At 54.9% G+C, this 18,863-nt stretch overlaps 2 protein-coding genes across 2 annotated transcripts; both read right to left on the bottom strand.

The window, feature by feature from the left end:
* Window positions 1-1,476: 1,476 nt before the first annotated feature.
* On the bottom strand, window positions 1,477-4,395 carry JKF63_00504 (uncharacterized protein; the record flags this gene model as incomplete). Its single annotated transcript, XM_067896555.1, has 1 exon — window positions 1,477-4,395. One exon carries the CDS (start codon window positions 4,393-4,395, stop codon window positions 1,477-1,479), a length of 2,919 nt encoding a protein of 972 aa, XP_067752712.1.
* Window positions 4,396-8,750: 4,355 nt separating this feature from the next.
* Window positions 8,751-10,046, bottom strand: JKF63_00503 (uncharacterized protein; the record flags this gene model as incomplete). Its single annotated transcript, XM_067896554.1, has 1 exon — window positions 8,751-10,046. One exon carries the CDS (start codon window positions 10,044-10,046, stop codon window positions 8,751-8,753), a length of 1,296 nt encoding a protein of 431 aa, XP_067752711.1.
* Window positions 10,047-18,863: the final 8,817 nt, after the last annotated feature.

The raw sequence follows: 18,863 nt of genomic DNA, 5'->3' as shown, positions 1-18,863 counted from the left end.
AAACTATCTGCTGCTCGAGAATCCATCACACACTCAGAGAGGAGTACGGGGGGGGGGGGGGCAACCATACGTACAGAAGCACGCGAAGCGCAGAAGAGTGACGAGTGAAAAAAAAGAGGCACAGGTAGGGGAAAGTCACAAATATATACAGGAGAGAGAGACATACACGGTGTCCAATCCATTTGCGTGAACGAAAGAAACAGCAGGAGAAGAAGGGGATGCAAACTCAAAATCACAAGCACACACATCTAGCGAAATGGAAAGAGACGACATGTGTCATCGGGGTCGCAGATTTGCGTGTCAGACGACAAGACAAGCTGAGTCCATTGAAGAAGAAACGGGAATCACAATCTTATGTACTGCTCTTTTTTTTTCGGGGGAGGAGGGAGGAGGGAAGGCCTTCGATCCCCCTCCCCCGAAAGAGAGAGAAGGGGAAAAGGGGGTAATGAGTAGACACACGCTTGTGTGCGAAGGCCTTGAATTCTTCAGCTTTTGCTGTAGAGTGTTCCTCCTCCTCCGCCCCCCCCCACCACCTCTCTACAGTGGAAGTGCGAGCCAAATGTGTTATAGCGGAAGCTCTTTTCTTCGGTGTTCCTACACCCCTCCTCCACCACGACCTCCTTACCTGCACTGGCGCTACCGCCTTCGCTCTTTGTCTGAGGGGCGGCTGCCATCCTCCTCTTGGGCTCTGGTGCCCCCCCCAGGACAAAAAGGGATGCCGCAGAGACCAGAGCGACGGAAAGGTAAGCGTGATCTCCCGACCGCGTGTAGAACAGAAACAGTGAGAAGATGCCGAAGGCCGCTTGAGTGTGGCATCACGGGACATTAGGCGGAGAGAAGAACCTGTCTAAAGGGAATTCAAAAATAAAGGAAAAAGTTCTGCGCTCTCACCAGCCCCGCCCGGCAGGCCCATCAGACAAACGTGCGCATGCACACACACACACACACACACGCGCATCACCACCACAACACCGCTAAGGCCCTTTGTTCTCTTGAATACAGGCTCGAATTAGTTTCTCTTTTTTTTTGATTGTATCTCAACGCGTAAAGCGGAAAAGGGGGGAGAGTTAGCACAGCAATACGTGTAGGGATATATCCACAGTTACACACACATATACATGCATGCATGCACACGAAAATGTATATAATAAATATGTATGCATACATCTTTATTCATGTTCGTTGAAAAACACACTTAGACGCACACACACACACACACGCACACGCACACATCTGTACACCAACAAAGAAAAAGCACGCCTGTACAGGAGCGTGTCTTTTTTTTTGGGGGGAGGGAGAGGGGGAGGGGGAGGGGGACTGCATACTGTGCCGCCCATGAGGACGTGGAATATTGCCAAGAGATGCACAAATCCAACATGGATGAACAGGAAGCATCATGGAAAGATGATAAGGCGAAAGGCGTTAGTGAGCCGGCACCGCTTCCGCTTCCTCACTCTCCGGCGTGGCGTCGACGCTTCACTCGACGAAGTCGAGAGTGTCCACGCTTTCCCAGCTCTCCTCAGACTCGCCGTCCGCGGAGCTGTCACTGCTTGCGCCAGACTCGATGCAAGGACCCACCATCTGGTGCACATTGTACTTCCGCTCAAACGTCTCCTCCACCAGAGTAGGGTAGCTCTTCCAAAGCAGCTGTACAAAAGGGCGAATGTAGACGAAGCCAAGGATTGGCACCGCGAACAGAATCGCGGTGGTGAAGGCCATGCCGAATATCACAGAGCGGACAAACAACGCGGGGTTCCAGCAGAAAAAACTCAAAGACACGGCCCCTAAAAAAACAGGTAAAGCGCTTTTCGTGAAGCACATCATGAAGGTGCCGCAGAGAACGGGCAAGACCCAAATCGTGAACGATGTAAACGTGAAGAAGAGAACCGCCACCACAATACGACGCAGCAGTAGGTGCGACGGGATATTGGCCTCCTCCAGGTACTCCTCGCGACGGTCGAACCCTACGGGCTCGGCCGTCGGGGGCAAGAAAAGCTCATCCTCATTATCCTGCTCCAAAAATCCCTCCACCGCGCGTAGGTGCTCTGGGTCAAACAAGTACTCCTCCATGTGCACGACACGTTGACCGATCCAACGAACCACTGGAAAGAAAAGACCTAGCTGCGCGCGCTGAATCGGGTATACAAGGAAGCAAGATAGGACCGTGGACACAGCTGCCACGCACGCGACGAGGTCAATTACATAGTTTACAAAGGTGTTGCGAAGCAGCAGCAGCGACCACCACTCGTACGCAAGAGCGCGCCAGCGACCCATGCCCCAATAGGGGTATGACAACTGCATGGTAGCCATATAGCACTTCACGGCGCTCATTGTATCAAGTTCTGCATAGACTAAGCGCTGCTCCGGGTAGGACGACGGCAATGATGGCATTGCGTCGAGCCGCAGAACTCCAGCAATATGGCGCCTGGCTTCTTGATATGCTCGTCTCCACGCGTCGAGCATCACCTGATGCGCATTTGCGGTTGGGGTACTCTCCTGTTCTGATGCCAAGGTTGGCGGCGCCACAATTACCTCTATATCGACAAGAGGGGGCGGCTGTAGCCGCGGCTGCGCCATCCAGACTGCTGACGAGGACAAAGCTACTAGTGTGTTGCACACTCCATCCTCGGATGTTGCAACGCGCAGCCACTCCATCGGCTCCTGGACACGCTCCATCGTTCGGCGAAAACCCTCTGACGCCGCCGCAACCCTCTTGGCGGAGCGGGAATCGATGAGATTAAAGAGAAAAACCGATCGATCCGACATGTTGCCCCAGACCTGTTCCCACAGCTCCTGTGCGGTTGGGGTAGTGGAAGTAGAGTTTGCGGCGGCAAGCACGAGACTGTCGAGGGAGTCGTGAGAGGTGGACTCAACCATTGGCACCAGCCCTTCCCGGAGTCGCTCAACGTACATGGCGCCAAAGGGCAGCAACACTTGCTGGGTCAGAACGCGTAGCACCTCAGTACGACCCCAATCGGCAAAGGTGGTGTTTGCGTTGATGTCATACCCAGTCACCATCCCCAAGGAAAGCGGCATCCTCAGCGGAAGGCCGGTCTCCGCTACCGTGCCATCACCCCACAACAAATCACGGCATCCCAACATTCCCCAAAACGGCATACGCACAAAGATAAGCAGGGCTACCAGCTCTACCAGCGCCACCCGGATAAAGCCCCAGACGATGCGGAGAGGATCGGCGTCGAATATCTGTGTAACGACGCAGCGCCAGTACTCCAGGACGGAGTCCCAGCGGGCGTCGAAGCTGCGCACAAAGAACAAGTCGACGCCGTTGGCGAATAGGGGCCCGACGACCGTTAACTCAGTCGTTGTAAGAAGCATCACCAGCATCGCGCCCAGCATCCAGTAAAGCGTCACCTTCAGCACCGTGAGGCCCTGAAAAAATACCAAAAAGCCGCGATCGAAGCCCACGTTGATGTATGGAGCCACAGCGTAGTGCAGCACCATTCCTCCCAACTCTGGCAAAGCAACATAAAAAAAAAACGCGTCCACAAGGTAGATCCCAAAGAGCGTCCTCACTGCCTCTTGTGACAGGAGCGGCACCCGTTCCGCCACCTCGTGTAAGCGACGCTTCTGTGTCGTCAGAACATTCCGCTTGTGACGATAGGACCAGCTTGAGATGAACACTGCGAAGGCAAGCGCCACCACTACTCTACCCCAGATCGATCGAAGGAGCAGTGCCGGCACAAGGCCGTAGGACAGATGCTGTATCGACGAAGGCAGGACCTCCTTCAACCCGCCTCCACCGGCGCTGGACCTTACCCAGTCGATGGCGTCAAAAATTTCGTCCACAAAGGAGAGCCGGTAGGGTGTGTCGCTGCCGCGGTCCGAGTCGCCACCATCGCTGTCGCTCTCGCTGCCCCAGTCTTGCTCACCTGCCAGTGCCCTCGCCTCTGCCTGTTCCCCAGGTTGACGCGGCTCACCCGCACCCTCAGGGAACAGAGGCGCAAGTCGCTCCACCGGCTGAGGTTGCACAGCATTATCCCCAAGACGCCCCGCCACACCTTCTGCCCTCCCCCCAGCGTTCTCCAATGTTTCGTTTTCCTCATGGAAATCGAGGGGCGCTCTGGGCTCCATCTCTGCCATTTGCGCCCCGCCCTCTTCACCAGCCTGCCCCGCTGCCTCGCCGGCGACTCGCGCCCGGCATACATGGAAGTAGTGGTTCCACTTCTCCCACCCCACCCTCACCGCGTTCATCACGGCGCACAGAACGAGACCAAAGATAATCGCATCAGCCCACGCCAAGAGAGACGCCGTCAAGGTGTACGCGCCGTCCGCGTCACCCATCACATCTGGGGTGCTGGGAACGTCGACTGAAGAGATATCCTTCACGTTGAGCCCCGCTGCCGATGCTGCCAAACGAGACGTGATCCTTCGCATGGGCCACCAAAGGAGTGACCAGCGATGAACACTGTACACGAGCCCAAGGAGGAGAGGGACAACGACAAAGCGCAGGAGAATGCAGCAGAGGGCCTCGGCAGACTCCAGAAGAAGCGGCTTAACGAGAAATTTCAAAAGAAACATGCGCCGCTCATGTGGCTTCAGAGGAAGACTAGCACCAGGAGGGTACTCCGAGTGTACCAGTTTGTAGGAAACCCCGCAGCTGCGACAGGTGCGGTTGTGCTGCTGGATGACCCAGCGATTAATGCACTTTTGATGCACGTAACCAACAGAGCCGCGGCAGAGGCACCGGTGGGTGACTATCGGAGCCGAAGGGATGCTGGTGGTGTCGAAGCAAATCCAGCACTCAGGAGTGGACCTTGATACGGTGTTCCCGCTCGATCCTGAGATGAGCGAGGAGGCGTCTGGAGCGGTTTGCGGCGTAACTCGTGATGGGTGTCCCCTAACGTGTTCACTCCCTGCGGAGACGTCAGCGTTTACCGCTGCAGAGGTAGAGGCGGAAAGAGGCTCTCCAGATGCCCTCCACGGCCCACTCTTTTCTGTGTGGATAGGAAACTCTTTCATTACGCCAAGTAGATACGCTGGTTAGTGTCTCGTGTGTGCGGCTAGACCTGCGCGGCAGATTTGCAAGAAAATAAGTTTGAAGAGTGTAGCGGAAAAGTGCAAGCAGGTGGGGAAGGGGTTCGAGCGGTGGGATTCGAAGAAGTCACGAAATGTGAAGGAGCAGTACGACAAGAACCACTCGCAAGAGCGGGGAAAAAAAAGAATCCAAATAAAAGACAACACCCGCAGAAGAGGGAGAAACCCGCAAAAATTCACTCGCAAACACAAAACGAAGAAAATCTCTACTGGAGCAGTGGCGGCGGCGGCGGCGGCGTCAGCAAAAACAGTCCTACCCCCCAAAAAAAGAAAAAGTGGTCAAACAATGTGTACGCGTCCACTCACACCGCCACACAGGCATTCAAAAATCCTGAGCCGCCAACAGTGTGCAACGTTAAGAAGACGCTCAAAAGATCATAAATGTGAGAATGACCCTGAAAGTGTGTGTGTGTGTGAGTATGTGCGGGGGAGGGGGGGGGGAGGGAGAGAGAGAGAGGTACGGAGGTAACGTGAGGCAAATCGGTAAAAAGTGCGAGGGTTTATGGCGTCCAAGCAGAGAGGGAACGGGGGAGAGAGAAAAAAAAAGAGGTGTAGACCCTCTGCAATGCAACACGGGGCTCAGAACAAGAAACAAAAAAAGTACAAAAACAGTGAACGCACCAGCCGCCTTCACGACCCGCAGAGTTTGTCCGACTTGGTGCAACCTTATGCGTCGATGCACGTATTCCCAAGCACTCGTGCAGTGGACACGTCCCCGTTGATGCCTCCGTGTACTGCTTCGCACGGGCACACGCTACCTGAGAGGAAGAGCAAGAAAAAAGAGAGTGTGTAAGATACTGCGTGGCTTCTCTCGCTTTACGCACGTGTGTGAAGTCGTCAAGAAAGAGGTGAAACTAATGAACGTGGTCCGTACTCTTGCATATATGTAGAGGGGCAGAGGTAATAAGAGGTCACCTCCCCTGCGTGAAAGCCAAATACAACACTAATAAAAAATATATATCCTCAGCGTAGAGATCAAGAAGACGGAAAAGAAGGGGGAAGAAAAAACCCCAAAGATGTCAATTGAAGTGTACGTACGCTCCCCTTGGGACTTTTTTTTTTCCTCTTCTCTCTTTTGTGTGTGCTTATTTGGTCTTTGCTGCCGTGATGTAAATATGAAAAATATATGTTTTTTTTTTAAATGAGTAAACATAAATCCTGTAATGCATATGTGTGTGTGTGTGTGGAGGGAAGGGAGGGGAGGGGAGGCGGTGTGTCCGTGCGTAAACGCGTGGATGCGTAAATAAGCGACATTCGTACGGTGAAAGAATAAAGGTGAGATGGAAGAAACAAGGAGTGGTGGAAAACATCTAGTCCGTCTGGGTGATGAGCATATACATACACACAAAGTGACACGACAAGTAACGCGTCTAAAGTGTTCAGCTTGAGATGTCTGTGTGTGTGCGCCCAAGGGAGATGGCCAAAGAAGACCACATCAGAGAAGCCCCGCCCCGCCCCGCCCCCCCCCCTCCGGTGCGCATACGCATGCACACACTCGCTAGTAGCAAAAACAACAGCCAAACAGACCTGGCGTATCACCTCAGAATGCCGTGCGTCGATCTACACGGAATATCTCCCTCCGTAGATGCATGCAGTGCTATCATTCCCTCCTGACAGCCCGTGAAGACACCACAGAGCCTCGACAAAAAGGAAAATCGACACGTACACCTCTCACTACTCACTTTGATTGAAAATTATGTGTTGATGTTTTCCCTTTTCTGTTGTTTGTTCTGCTTTGTTGACACCCCTCGCGCTGAAAGGCGGAGGGAGGGGGAGGGGGGGAGCGCACGAAGTGGAAGGACAGAAAAGGAAGGAAGTCCCACAACATCGAGCACGTGCCTTTGGAAGAGAGAAAAAAAGAAAAAAGAGGTATCAACAAGCAGAAAAATAGGGGGAGAGAAGCAACAAGCAACAACCAAACACACGTGGATAGGCAACACACCAAGACACAGAAAAAAAAAAGGGGGACAAACAAAATGAAAAGCGGACAATGAGCTGCACATGTTAGCAGTTTTCTCCCCCTTGAAGACAGAGGGATCGAGTGCAGTCCGGGAAGGAAAGATGCGGGCTATCCAATACTCAACCAAAGCAATAATAATAATAAAGCATTAGAGAGAGACGGACATACAGCACACCCACAAAGAAACTCACACAAGAAGTGTGTGCCATGTCGTGAAGAGAAAGAGAAAATTGCTCCGGGGAAAGAGGGGGGGGTAAAGGAATGGGGACAGAAAAGATGAGCAACAAAGGCAAAAATACTCGTTTGTCTTTCGCTTGCTTTCGGGTCAATAGAGGCAAACCAACAGAGGGCGATAAGGTGTGAGGGGCCACCACCTCAAGCAGCTGACCCAAGGAAACGGAGAAAGAGGGACAGGCACACCAAACCAGGATGGGGATATAGGGAAAGACGATGCGCGTCAGTGACACAAATGCACACAGCGCGAATAGTATAAACCCCACACCGTCAGGGAAGGGGGGGGAGAGAATATATATATATATATATAATAAATTGTTTTTTTTTCGTAATAATGCAAAACGTCGCCACTTTGCCCTCCAATATGTGAGTCAAGCTCCACACTCCGCCTCCCCCAGCCTGTTCAGAGGTTCTTCGCGTAGCGCCATGCTGAAGCAAACATGCGATACACGAATGCTGACACAGTCGCGCGGCGACGGACTTCGATTCTAGCGAAAAATCCCTCCCCACACACACACACACCACATTGAAATGTTGCCGCATATCCGCTCTTATTATCTACACCATCTAGTGTCGCCACGAAGGGGGGGGGGTGCAAGCTTCTCCAAAAAGTGATTAATAGAGGAAAACGGGGGAAGGGGGGAGGGGGGGGGGGCATTCATGCTACGCCGACACCGCTGACCTAAAATAATAACAAATGTGCACACGTGTTCGCTGTTGTAGGTCTCCCAGACTAAAGGAACATCCAAGACATGACACTCGTGGCATCAGTAGTAATACTCTCCTCTGTGTGTGCGTGTAGGCGCGGAAAGCAAAAGAATGATACAGCACAAACTCAGTAACTGCCCTCTAGGCCTCCCACGCCTCCCACGATGAACGCCACGTTGGGCGCTTCAATCAGAACACAGGAAACAGAGGAAAAGAAGCAACTGACCAAATTATATATACACATACATGTAAAAAAAAATAAATAAGACCGAAAAGCGAAAGCAATAACCGCAGGATCGCAGTAAGATGAGAAAACGGCCGACTCCGCCCCATCACCGGCCTCCCCTCATCAGCAGTCTGGACTACATCCAGAGCGGCACCATGAGCCGGGGGTGACCAAATACATAGAGAGAGAAAGTGAAAGTGAATTCAGATGGTATTTAATCGGCTTCAGCGACAAAAAAAAAAAACAAAGAAAAAACATATGCTGAGACCGTGAATAATGAAGACGTCCGTCTCTCTGTAGGATGCAAATATGGGGAGGGAGGGGGAAAGGCGGAGAGAGAAATCGGCAGCCACCCCCTGCAGATGAGCAGAGAGAAAACACTTTTTTTTTTCAAAGTGAGAAAAGGCGACATGGTATAATTTTTTTCATTCGCGCCACCACCAGCCCGACGACGACAGCGCTTATAAGGTGCCTGTGGCGCACACGGACGTTTTGCTCACACTCTCGACGGATGCGCAGAGTCATACTTGAACGACGTGGCGAGAGTCGGATGCTACCCTTTTATCGTCATCTGCCGCCCCTATCCTGTTCCGCATGAGGAGAAATGAGTGAAAGGGGATTGGATGTGCTCCTGCTGAGGAGGATTTGTGGGATTGTCGGGGTACAGTGGTTGCTGTCCGAAGCTTTGGCGGCGACTAGATGGCTGAGAACTTGTCCGGCCCCAGCGGGGGGCAGAGTAGCGGACATAGGGGAATCCGTCGAAAACACGATGAGGGGAAAATTCGTCGTCACGACGGATTCCGATGACTGAGCCTCGTGCTCCTGGTCCAAGCTATCGTCTTTTTTTCCTGTCTTCGGTAGTGTCGTGGCATCCGGTTCGCTGTCGTCCCTGGCGGGCGTGAGTCGTGTGAGACTGGTAGTTGTGGTCTCCTTGACGGCCAGGTACTTGGTGTAGGCCGCTAAGCTTAGACTCGTGGGCAGCGAATTGAACACCTCCTTGATGAAGCGGCCATCGTTCACGTAGAGAATTCGATCAGCGTAGCACTCAATGTCCGGGTTGTGTGTTACCATTATGCAGGTGGTCCTAGTGCGGCGGTTGATGCGCATCAGGAGATCCATCACTTCGAGAGTGTTGATCGTGTCCAGGTCACCGGTCGGCTCATCGAGCAGAAGGATAGACGGATTGTTCGCCAGGCTTCGTGCAATTGTCACACGCTGCTGCTCACCACCACTCAGCTCCGAGGGGAGGTGGTTGACGCGATTGCGCAGGCCAACAAGCGTGAGCAGCTGGCGAGACCGCAGTCGCATCGCCTTTGCTGACAGTTGTCCCAACAATGTCATGGGCAGCTCCACATTCTCTACAGCCGTCATTGTAGCGATCAAGTTGAACGTCTGAAAGACGAACCCGAGCGTCTTGAGGCGGATGTCTGCTAAAACGCTCTCCTTTGTGCTCTTGTCAAGCACACGTCCGTTCAGCTCGATCGTGCCCTCGGTGCAGGAGTCGATGGTGCCAATGATGTTGAGGAGTGTTGTCTTGCCACCACCGCTGGGCCCACGAATCATAATGAACTCACCGCGTCGCACCGGCGAGAACGGCGGGGGCAAATTACGCTGTTTTGAACTTTTACCGCTGGAGCCCTCTTGAGTCGCTGGGGTCTCGCCCAAGTGATCCGGTTCCGCCAAGTTGATGTCCTTGAGTGCCACAACTTTCTCATCAGAGCCGGCGATAGGATAGCTCTTGCCGATGTGGCACAAACGCAGCACCACCGGTTCACACTGCAGCATGCTCTGCCTATTCACCTCTGACACGGATGCAACATTGAGTAGGCTGCACTCGCCTTTTTGTAGCGCCTCCATCGTCATGAAGCTAGTATCCTCGCGAATGTTGGGCGCCCCAGAAAACGGCTTCGTGTCCCTCGTCTTCACAGATGTATCCACACAGCCGCGTATGCGGGGACCCTTGCATGCGCCTCTGCGCTTTGTGGGTGTCCAGATGCGTCTAGAGTGTCTACAACTCGGAAAGGAGACACTGCGACAAAAAGCACGGGCCGCACGGCTAGATGGAGGGACCGTAATCGTAGCACAGTGCGGTTGTATGGAAAAAATGAGCGCTTTCACTGGAAGAACAAAAAAAGCCAGATGAGTCACCGATAGGAATAAGCGAACCAAGACGCGCAAAGACGGAGTGAGAGAAGGTTGTGAGGGGGGGGAGGGAGGGAGGGGGGGAAGAAGGAATAAATAAATAGAATGGAGAAAGCGTCGATCTCAGCGTGGGAATGAGATGAGCTGCACGTCAGAGCTCGAGATGACAGGAAGGTAAAGAGAGAGGCGTGACGGCTATGAAAGTCCCAGGGAAGCACCAGCGACGAAAGGGGAGGAGAGAAGGGCAGTGGGCGAAAATATGCGAAGACAAACGAATTGAGTGCGTCTCTCTTCTTTTTCGGTGGACGCTTCCCCAACCGGACACACACAGTGTTGCTCATGTATCCTTTATAATCAAAGGAGCCCCCTTGGTGATGCCGACCACACCTTGACGTATTGGTCGGGGTCTAGTACCCTGATGTGGGGGAAGTCAAGCGCCTGCGTAATTCCCGGCTCACAAGAACTGGGGCGGGCATCCGGCCTTCGACAACCAAGTTGAGAGTTTGCCCCCATCATCGGCAATCTGAGGTGACAGCACACGTTCGACCACACTCCCCACCCCCCCCTCCCTGCCCTTCCCTGCACGCGCGGACGTGTCCAACCGGGGTTTATGCCGGACCCCATTTGCCCATTAGCGAGGATGTCGAGCAGAACCCGGGTCCGATTTTGGAAGGGAGGGCAGCGGAAATGCTTGGGGTCTCTCCTTCCCGGCCGAAGCGCCTCACCCTGACCAAGTGGCAAGAGGGAAGATGGCGGATACTTCAATTTTAACGGGAACGGCACGTGCCGGATAAACGCACACGGAGCAAAAAAAAATAGAAAAGTAAAAAAAAAAGACCCCCTTTGAGCATTGGGCGTGAGCGTAAAATGCTGGAAAAAGCGGACTAAATCTACGGAAAGAGAAGCAATGAGAACCAATGAGGTGCGGTGAGCGCCGCGGTGCACATCACACAGTGTGCCCCACCCCACCTACCTCACCCCCCCTCCCCGGTACCCATTGCGTGTTTCCTGCGCAAAGTTGAATGTTTTTTTTTGTTGGTGTGTGTTTATATACGGTTGAACGCTTGAGCACCTCGTGTTGCTTTGCAGGATTTGATGTCGGTGGCCCTGGCGAGACACATGCGCACGGCGGCACAAGCACACACCGAGATGAAGGAGCGAGAGACGTCGGTCTTCAGAGCTGACACGAATGAGTGTGACGCTGCCACTCTCTACAGCGCAGAAGGAATACAATTCCACTCGCCCAAGCAGACTCAGGTCCCCCTTCTTTCCTGCATCATCTACCAAGCCAACACGCTTTCCAGGGTGGTGGTTAGACATGCGGCTGGTCGACTGGCTGCATCTCATGAGTCTCTTCAGCGTTTAGGATCACGACATAGGCTTTCCGGGTCCTTTGGCACAGCGAACCCCGCTGCATTGCAGCTTGTAAAACACTGCCGGCAACGCCAACGCATACGGCGATGCCGAATACAAGGAGCACCTCCCTCCATGACAGGTGCCGCGCATCTGGCACGGTGCGGTGGTGAGCGCTTTTTACCAACCGCTGCCCGCTCAGCGCGGGAACACGGGCGATGGTGCGACACTCTACCTCTACAGGCCTCCCTGAAGCGGTGGAGCCTGCAGATGGTGCCGATGTGCTGGGAGTGGTGCCACCGGAGCGTGACTGCACGGCGCGAGTCAGCCTCACCTCTTGAGCTACTACTACCGCATCAAGAACAGACTCGTTCGCCACCACAACGCCAGCCCTGGCGTTCCACAAAAGAGAGAGAACGACACGCGTGGTCCATTGCGAATGCGTCGCCGTCGTGGTAGCGCTGGTGTTTGTCCCGCTAGGGATACCCGAGGGGGCATTGGATGGCGCTAAATAAAGCGGCACCCCAACCTCGATCTCCGGGGCGTCGACGCAGTCGTGGAGATCCCGAAGTACGATGGGGGTGAAGTTAAAGGCTGCAATCGACAGCGGTGCCTGTGGGAGTGGGGTAGCTGCAGCGATGCCATGGGATCCCATGGAGAAACATAGCGGCTCCAGAACAGTGTTTTGCTTGGTGGCCGCGTCTACACGAGAGACCTTCTCAGAAGCTGAAGATACGCCCAACGACAAGCCAAGCCTCTTTGCGTGCTTGTCCATCCATGTACGATCCGCTTGCAGCTGCACTGTAAGCCTCAGCCTTGCCTCGACGATTTGACTCCCATCAACTGAGTGCGACTGTCCCGTCCCCAGCAACGCCGCTGTTGGAAGTGTGAGCGGAGGGAGGTACAACCAGGTGAAGCCCTGTACAATGAGCGGTGCACGTGCGATGCCACGCACTGGCACGGTCAAAGTTGCCGCTGAGTCCGTGCTATCACGCCATCGCTGCCAGTCCAACGAGTGCCCTGACTTGAGTGATACCGAGAGTCGAGCCTCTGCCGCCGCCATCGACGAGCACGGCACCATCCAAGCCAGATCCCCGCCTTTTTGGAAACTCTTGCTCGAGACCTGTAGCGCGTTCAGCTGCTTCGAAAGTACCCCGACGTCTGAGGCATTCTTGTCGCAGTGCCACCCAACGTACGGTGGCTTGCAGAGGCACCGTTCTTTTGGTAGTCCAATGTTGTCACCGCAACACCAGTGTCCCGGCTGACCAGTGAGATTCTGGCTTTGACAGCGGCTACTGCATCTCGTAAAGCGATAAAAAAGAAGAAACCCAGGGGCTACCCCTTCCCAGTCGGAGACAAACTCCACATCCATCCGATTTTCTGTGGAGGTCAAAGGGAGTGGCACTTTGTGCATCACACCACTGAAGGTGCCCAAGGACTGCCGGCGGACATGCTTGGGATTGGACGAGTTCAGCACATCGTACACCTTGAGGCGGTCGTACATCTCAATGTTGTACGTGATAATATCCAAGTGAACCTGCTGGCCAGTGCGTGCCTGCAGCTGCCAGCGGCATGTAGTGCTGTACGGATATGCTCCGTAGCCATTCACCTGGATATACCCACCGCCAGCGTCATCCACAAGGACAGGCGCACCAGTGGTGTTGCACCAGTAGCTACGCTGATCGCAGGCCTCGCCGGCGCGTCCCTCGCAGCAGTATTGACACCTGTTCCCGTCAAAACAGCTTTTGCCAAGATCGTTACTTTGTAAGCATGTACATTGTCCAGTACTTTTGTCACACACACCACCGTTCTGGCACACGCAGTCCGAATCGCAGAGAGGGCCATACCAGCCCTCCGCGCACACAGAGCACTGCGCATCGGCAAAGTGGCCGCGTGGATCGCAGGTGCATTGCATGCTCGGCGCGGTGCACATACCGTGGCCGTGACACACCACGTCTGCATTGCATTCTGCACAGTCGACGGAGGCGTAGCCGGAGTCACACGAGCAGAGCAGTGAGCTTGGATCGCAGGAGCCGTGATGGCTACAGTTAACGGGACAAAAGGCGCCAGCGGCTGTCACATGCGGAGCTGCTTCACCTTGTCGCCAGTCCGAGAAGAGGTCCGCACACCTCACCGCGGTCAGCCCCGGCGCGCTTACGGTCAACGCGAACGACTGCCCCTCCGGGTTGCGAATAGAAGCACCACGCACCAACACGCGAAAGCCTGCAGCCCATTCGCCTGCTGGACTGTCACTACCACCCTGCAGCAGGGCTCGTACCTGTTCCACGGTACCGCTGTCATCCCGTTTCCCTCCGGCAGCGGCGTAGTAAGTGGTACCAAACTGAGTCACAAGCATGAGATCGAGGTCGTGTACCTGACTGCGCTTCGATCCCTCAACAGCTAGACCAGGGTCACTCCAGACCAGGGTGGCCATCACGGTACTGGCCTGAGCAAGCCGACAGCTACGTGAATTGTCAGTAAGGGTGACAGAGGTGGGCTGCTCAGACAGCAGACTCAGTGCGAAGCAGTATTGTTTAATCTCGTCATCTGTCACGACGGCGTCATCGAGAATCCAGTGCTCTATAGGCGCGAGGACTCCTTCCAAAGAGTGACTCGCGTGCGGCAGGAACAGGGATAGGTCGAGTCGGCCAAAGTCGCTGCGGGGATGAGGGGACGCACTGATATTGGTAGTGCTGTGCACCAGCGCTGCGCGTAGCAGCGCAGCAGACGGTTCCTCGATCCTCCAGTGCTCCCGCAAGTACTGCCGCATAATCGCAGCAGCCCCGGCAACTGCCCCTGTCGCCATAGATGTTCCCTGAGACTCATAAACGTCGCACCGGGGCCCAGAGGTAGATTTTGCGGAGGTGATGACGGTGCCAGAACCGCCGCCCGGTGCCAACAATTCAGGCTTTCGTCGATTGTCGTAAGTGGGGCCGGAGGAAGAGAATGAAGAAACGCTGTCCTGCAGGAAGCCGTCTGCGGAGTTTGGGTGTGCCCCGACAGTCAAGACGTTCTTCGCTCGCGCCGGCATATACAGGCCACGCTCGGGTTGGTTGCCACTTGCCATGATGATCAGCATGTCACGCTGCTTTGCAACAAAACTGTCGATCATCTTCTCTACAGCCAAATAGGACGTCGAGGCGGTGGAGAGACCCCACGAGTTGGAAGATATGCGAGCCCCGACCCCCCGTGCCACCGTGAACAAGTCGAGCACGTTCGTTGGTAGCAGCAGGCTCTTCGTGTCATTTGGGGCGAGGTCGCGCACAAACAACCTAGCGCCGGTGGCGACGCCGTTGTAATTAGTCATCTTCGCAGAGGCCGTGCTCGGATTGGGTATGCAGTAACCCACAGCCGTTCCCGCCACGTGCGTGCCATGGCCGGCTTTGTGATCCGTCGTGTCTGGCGGGTGGCCGTCGCGCTTGTAGGCGTAGTAGGACAGTATCTTTCGATGACGTAAACTCACGTTCGGATAGATGGCAACCGGCTCCACATCATCGCGAAAGAAACAGTTTTGCACGTCGACGCCACTGTCAGAGATGGCGATGATCTCACCTGTCCCATTCCAGCCAAGGCCCCAAAAGGGGTGCAACATTTCAGCAGCCTTGGCGCCGTTGCTGCCGCCAAGAGCTGTGCCTGAGATTGCGTCCGGAGCGTAGCTGCTACAGTGCCCGTATTGAATGACGCTTGCAGCGACGTTGTTGAGCGTCTCTGCGTGTCGCATCGTTTCCTCGACCCAGCGCACTGCCGGATGTGCCGCAACAGTGAGCAAAACATCCCGCAGGCAAGAGCGATAAAGTACCTCCTGCCCGTGCGAGTGATGAGGGCTGTGCGATGAGTTCGACTGCCGCAATGACAGCTCTGCGATGCTGGCGTCAACCTCAAGTACGATTTGCGGTGGCACCCTGGTCTTGATGCTCACCACCACTGTCCCCATCTCCTCGTTCACATGCAGAAGCTGCGCGCTGCAAGCAGGAGAGCCAGTCGCAGCGCTGCTTTCCTGAAAGAAGCGCCGCAGGCGAGGCGCCCTGGCTAGTGCGCGATGCACCGCGCCGGCCATCCCTCTGGCTGTCCACAATGTCACTTCCAGTGGCAGCAGTGAAGGAGTGGCGTGACCCCCCCTTTGCGCAGTAACCTTCGCGGTATGGGGCCCCGTAGTAACCTCGACAGTCTCCGACAAGTCTCGAAGTTTATCCGATAGCTTGAGCTTGGCGCCTCCGCGTGAGGCGAAGACGTCCCACATCCGCCACAAGGCCCCACCGTCACTATCTGGGGCTGCCAGTGCCTGCAGCAGTGACACCGACGGTGAGGAGTCGTCGCTAGCGAACGGTAGATACACAAGAACGTGATCCGCATCTACTACGTGGACCTCCAACTCAGGCAAGGGTTTCAGTGATGCGGTGCGGGTCGGCCGCGCACCTTGAGCATATGACTGCGAGAAAGAAGTCCGCTGCTCAGGAGGCCGGGCTGTCCCTGCTGCATCTCCAGTCCTGCTGGTATTCCCGATATCCCATTGTTCACGGACTGGGGCGGATGGTGCCCCTGTGGGGTATGGCATGCGTTCCCTAAACGCAGCAGTCGCAGCAGCTACACGCTGTAGAGCTTCTTCGGGGAACACACGCACCCTGGCAGTTCTCTTGGCACCCAACTCCGCTGCGGCATCGATGCCCGCATCCAGTTTGCCCACTGTGCCGCACCGCGCACCACCACAGCCATACTGCTGACCAGAGCTCCCCCTTCGCTGGGAGCCCCGCTCTACACCACGACCGCTGAGCCTGGAGCTGCTGGAACTCCTCACCCACGATGGGATTCTCGAGAGCACAACGTAACGGCCGCTCAGATAAGCTCCCAGAGAAGAAGCGTGAGCCGAAGAGGCAGATGATGACGATGACGACGACGACGACGACGACGACGGGTTGTTCTGTGCAATCTCTTCAGCAGCAACCGATAAACTCCTTTCGCTCCCAGTAGCATGGTACAGAGGCGATGCCGTGTCTAGGGTAGTTGTTTGGAGAGCGCCTCCGATCAGCACAGCGTCCTCGGCTGCTTCGACGGAGTACAAGTACGACTGAAGTAAAGAGAGAGAGGGCTCGGGCACCTGTTGCGCCGCATGTGACTCTGTTGTATCTTCGCTGAAGTTTCTGTCGCCCGCAGCCTCTGGTGAAGCTGCCGCGGCAAACACGACAGGGGGGAATGCAGACCATTGCTGACGCCTCGAGCCAGAATGATCACTTCTCAGTCCGTTAGACGCGCGGCGGATGGCCTTGCGTAACCCGTCTGAAGCGCTTCCAGGGGCATGAGCAGCAGATTCACAATGGCCTTTCGGCGCGCTTTGAAGTATGTCTGACGAGCTCAAAGCCGACAGCAATATCACCACCAAAAAAAATGGTACAAATGCTGTAACACAGCGCACCATCGGTTCGTGACACCAGCCCCCCCGAGACGTGCACATGACAGTCAAGCTGTTGTACCGGTGTAATTCTCCGCGCCACAATGCACAGTGACCCAAGCGGACACCGATTCTTCCTCAGACTAAAGAATAAAGACGGCAGCACAGATCTCAATGTAGTCCTTGCCCCATGCGCCCCCCTCCCCCCTCCGTTGTCTCGCACAACACACACACACACACACACACACACACACGCTGGCAGACGAGACGATGCAGAGCGAGGAGACGAGAAAAACAAAATGGAAGAGGAGTGGAGTGAACGATAGGGTGGGGAGACACGCGAAGAGAAAAGGGGGGAAAACACTGACCGTTACCGAAGGAGTAAAATGATTAAATTAGAGCAATATGTAGGCGTGTGTGTGTGTGTAGGCAGGTGTGGGTGTGGGGGTGTGCATATACATACATACAAATATATATATATATATATATATATAATTGTGTGTGTATAAAAGTGTGTATAACAAAGGAAAGAAAAGTGGATAACGAGGCGCACGCCAGGAAGGGGATAAAAGCCCGTGAGTGTGAGAGGGCCGGGGGTGCGGAGCTACAGCTGGTGACGTTTTTAAACAGAGAAACACAAATGTTTTGCAAGTACGGTAGGTGTGAGGGGGGATGAAATGATTACCGGTACGTCAAAAAATAGGAGTACACACAGACACCCCCCCCCTCTTGTTGCAAGGGGCTGCGTGTGTGTGTGTATGTGTGTGTGTGCACCGTAGTAACATCAAGAGACGTGAAAACACCACACAGAGAAAAATGCTTTTCGCAAAGACTTCCAGGAGCAGCAACACGCAAAAATCCAACAAAGAGCAGCTACGAAATCCTAAGCCAAGGACCGGCTACCACCGCTGCCAAGGAGAGTGGAGGGGGGAAGAGCGAGAAAACACAGTAGAAACATGGTGACGCATGCACTCACTGCGGTGGTTGAACGGCTCAACCCCCGAATCGGGAGATGTGAAACACGTGTCGAGAAGATTTGAGTGAGAGACCGTGTCCGTCCGAGAAGATCAAAAAGGGTGAAAAACTGTTAGAACATCGCCAGAGGTCCCGTTTCCTCTCCACCTACTGCGAAACATAATCAACTTTTTTTTCCCTGACGGTGAGCTATAAAAGTTGTGATATTAATCCAAAGGTCGAGGAAGCGGGCACCCACATACGGGAAAGAGAAAAACCCAGGGCTACAGCAACATCAGTGAAAACAAAGTCCAAAAAGTCCGTTTTGTGTGTGTGTGTGTGTTGTGTTTCAAACAGTGCGTGCCACCTCCACAAGCAATGCAAGAAACCCGCGAGGTGAAGCCACAGCCGCCGCACCTCCCCCCACCACCACCACGGCCAAATCCCTGGTGCCGTCGAGGGCGAGACGTCTCTAACCTTCAGCCAGGGCGTGTGTCCACAGGCACCCTGTGGTCCTTGCACGAATGCGTGCGGCGCGAGAGACAGCCCGACACACCCGCACGCACCGCAGATACACACACACCCACACACACACACACAATCCAGTCGGGCAGTTCCCATGGTCCCACTCGAGGGCGGACACAGTGGTGTCACTGCCGCGCGCACAGCGGAGGGGAATCCACGTGCATGCGAGGTGCTCCAGGCGGGGGGATTCCGCCAGCGTCAGGCCGGGGCCCTCCCAACCACTCGGCCTGGATATGCCATGCTTTTTCTTCAGTCGCTCCCGACCGCGGCACGTCACACAGCGTGGAGAATCCACACACAGGAGTTGGGGAAGCCCCCGG

Source organism: Porcisia hertigi, chromosome 36, assembly GCF_017918235.1.
Source record: "Porcisia hertigi strain C119 chromosome 36, whole genome shotgun sequence".
NCBI classification, from domain to species: Eukaryota; Euglenozoa; class Kinetoplastea; order Trypanosomatida; family Trypanosomatidae; genus Porcisia; species Porcisia hertigi.
This window is presented reverse-complemented; position numbering and strand designations above follow the sequence as displayed.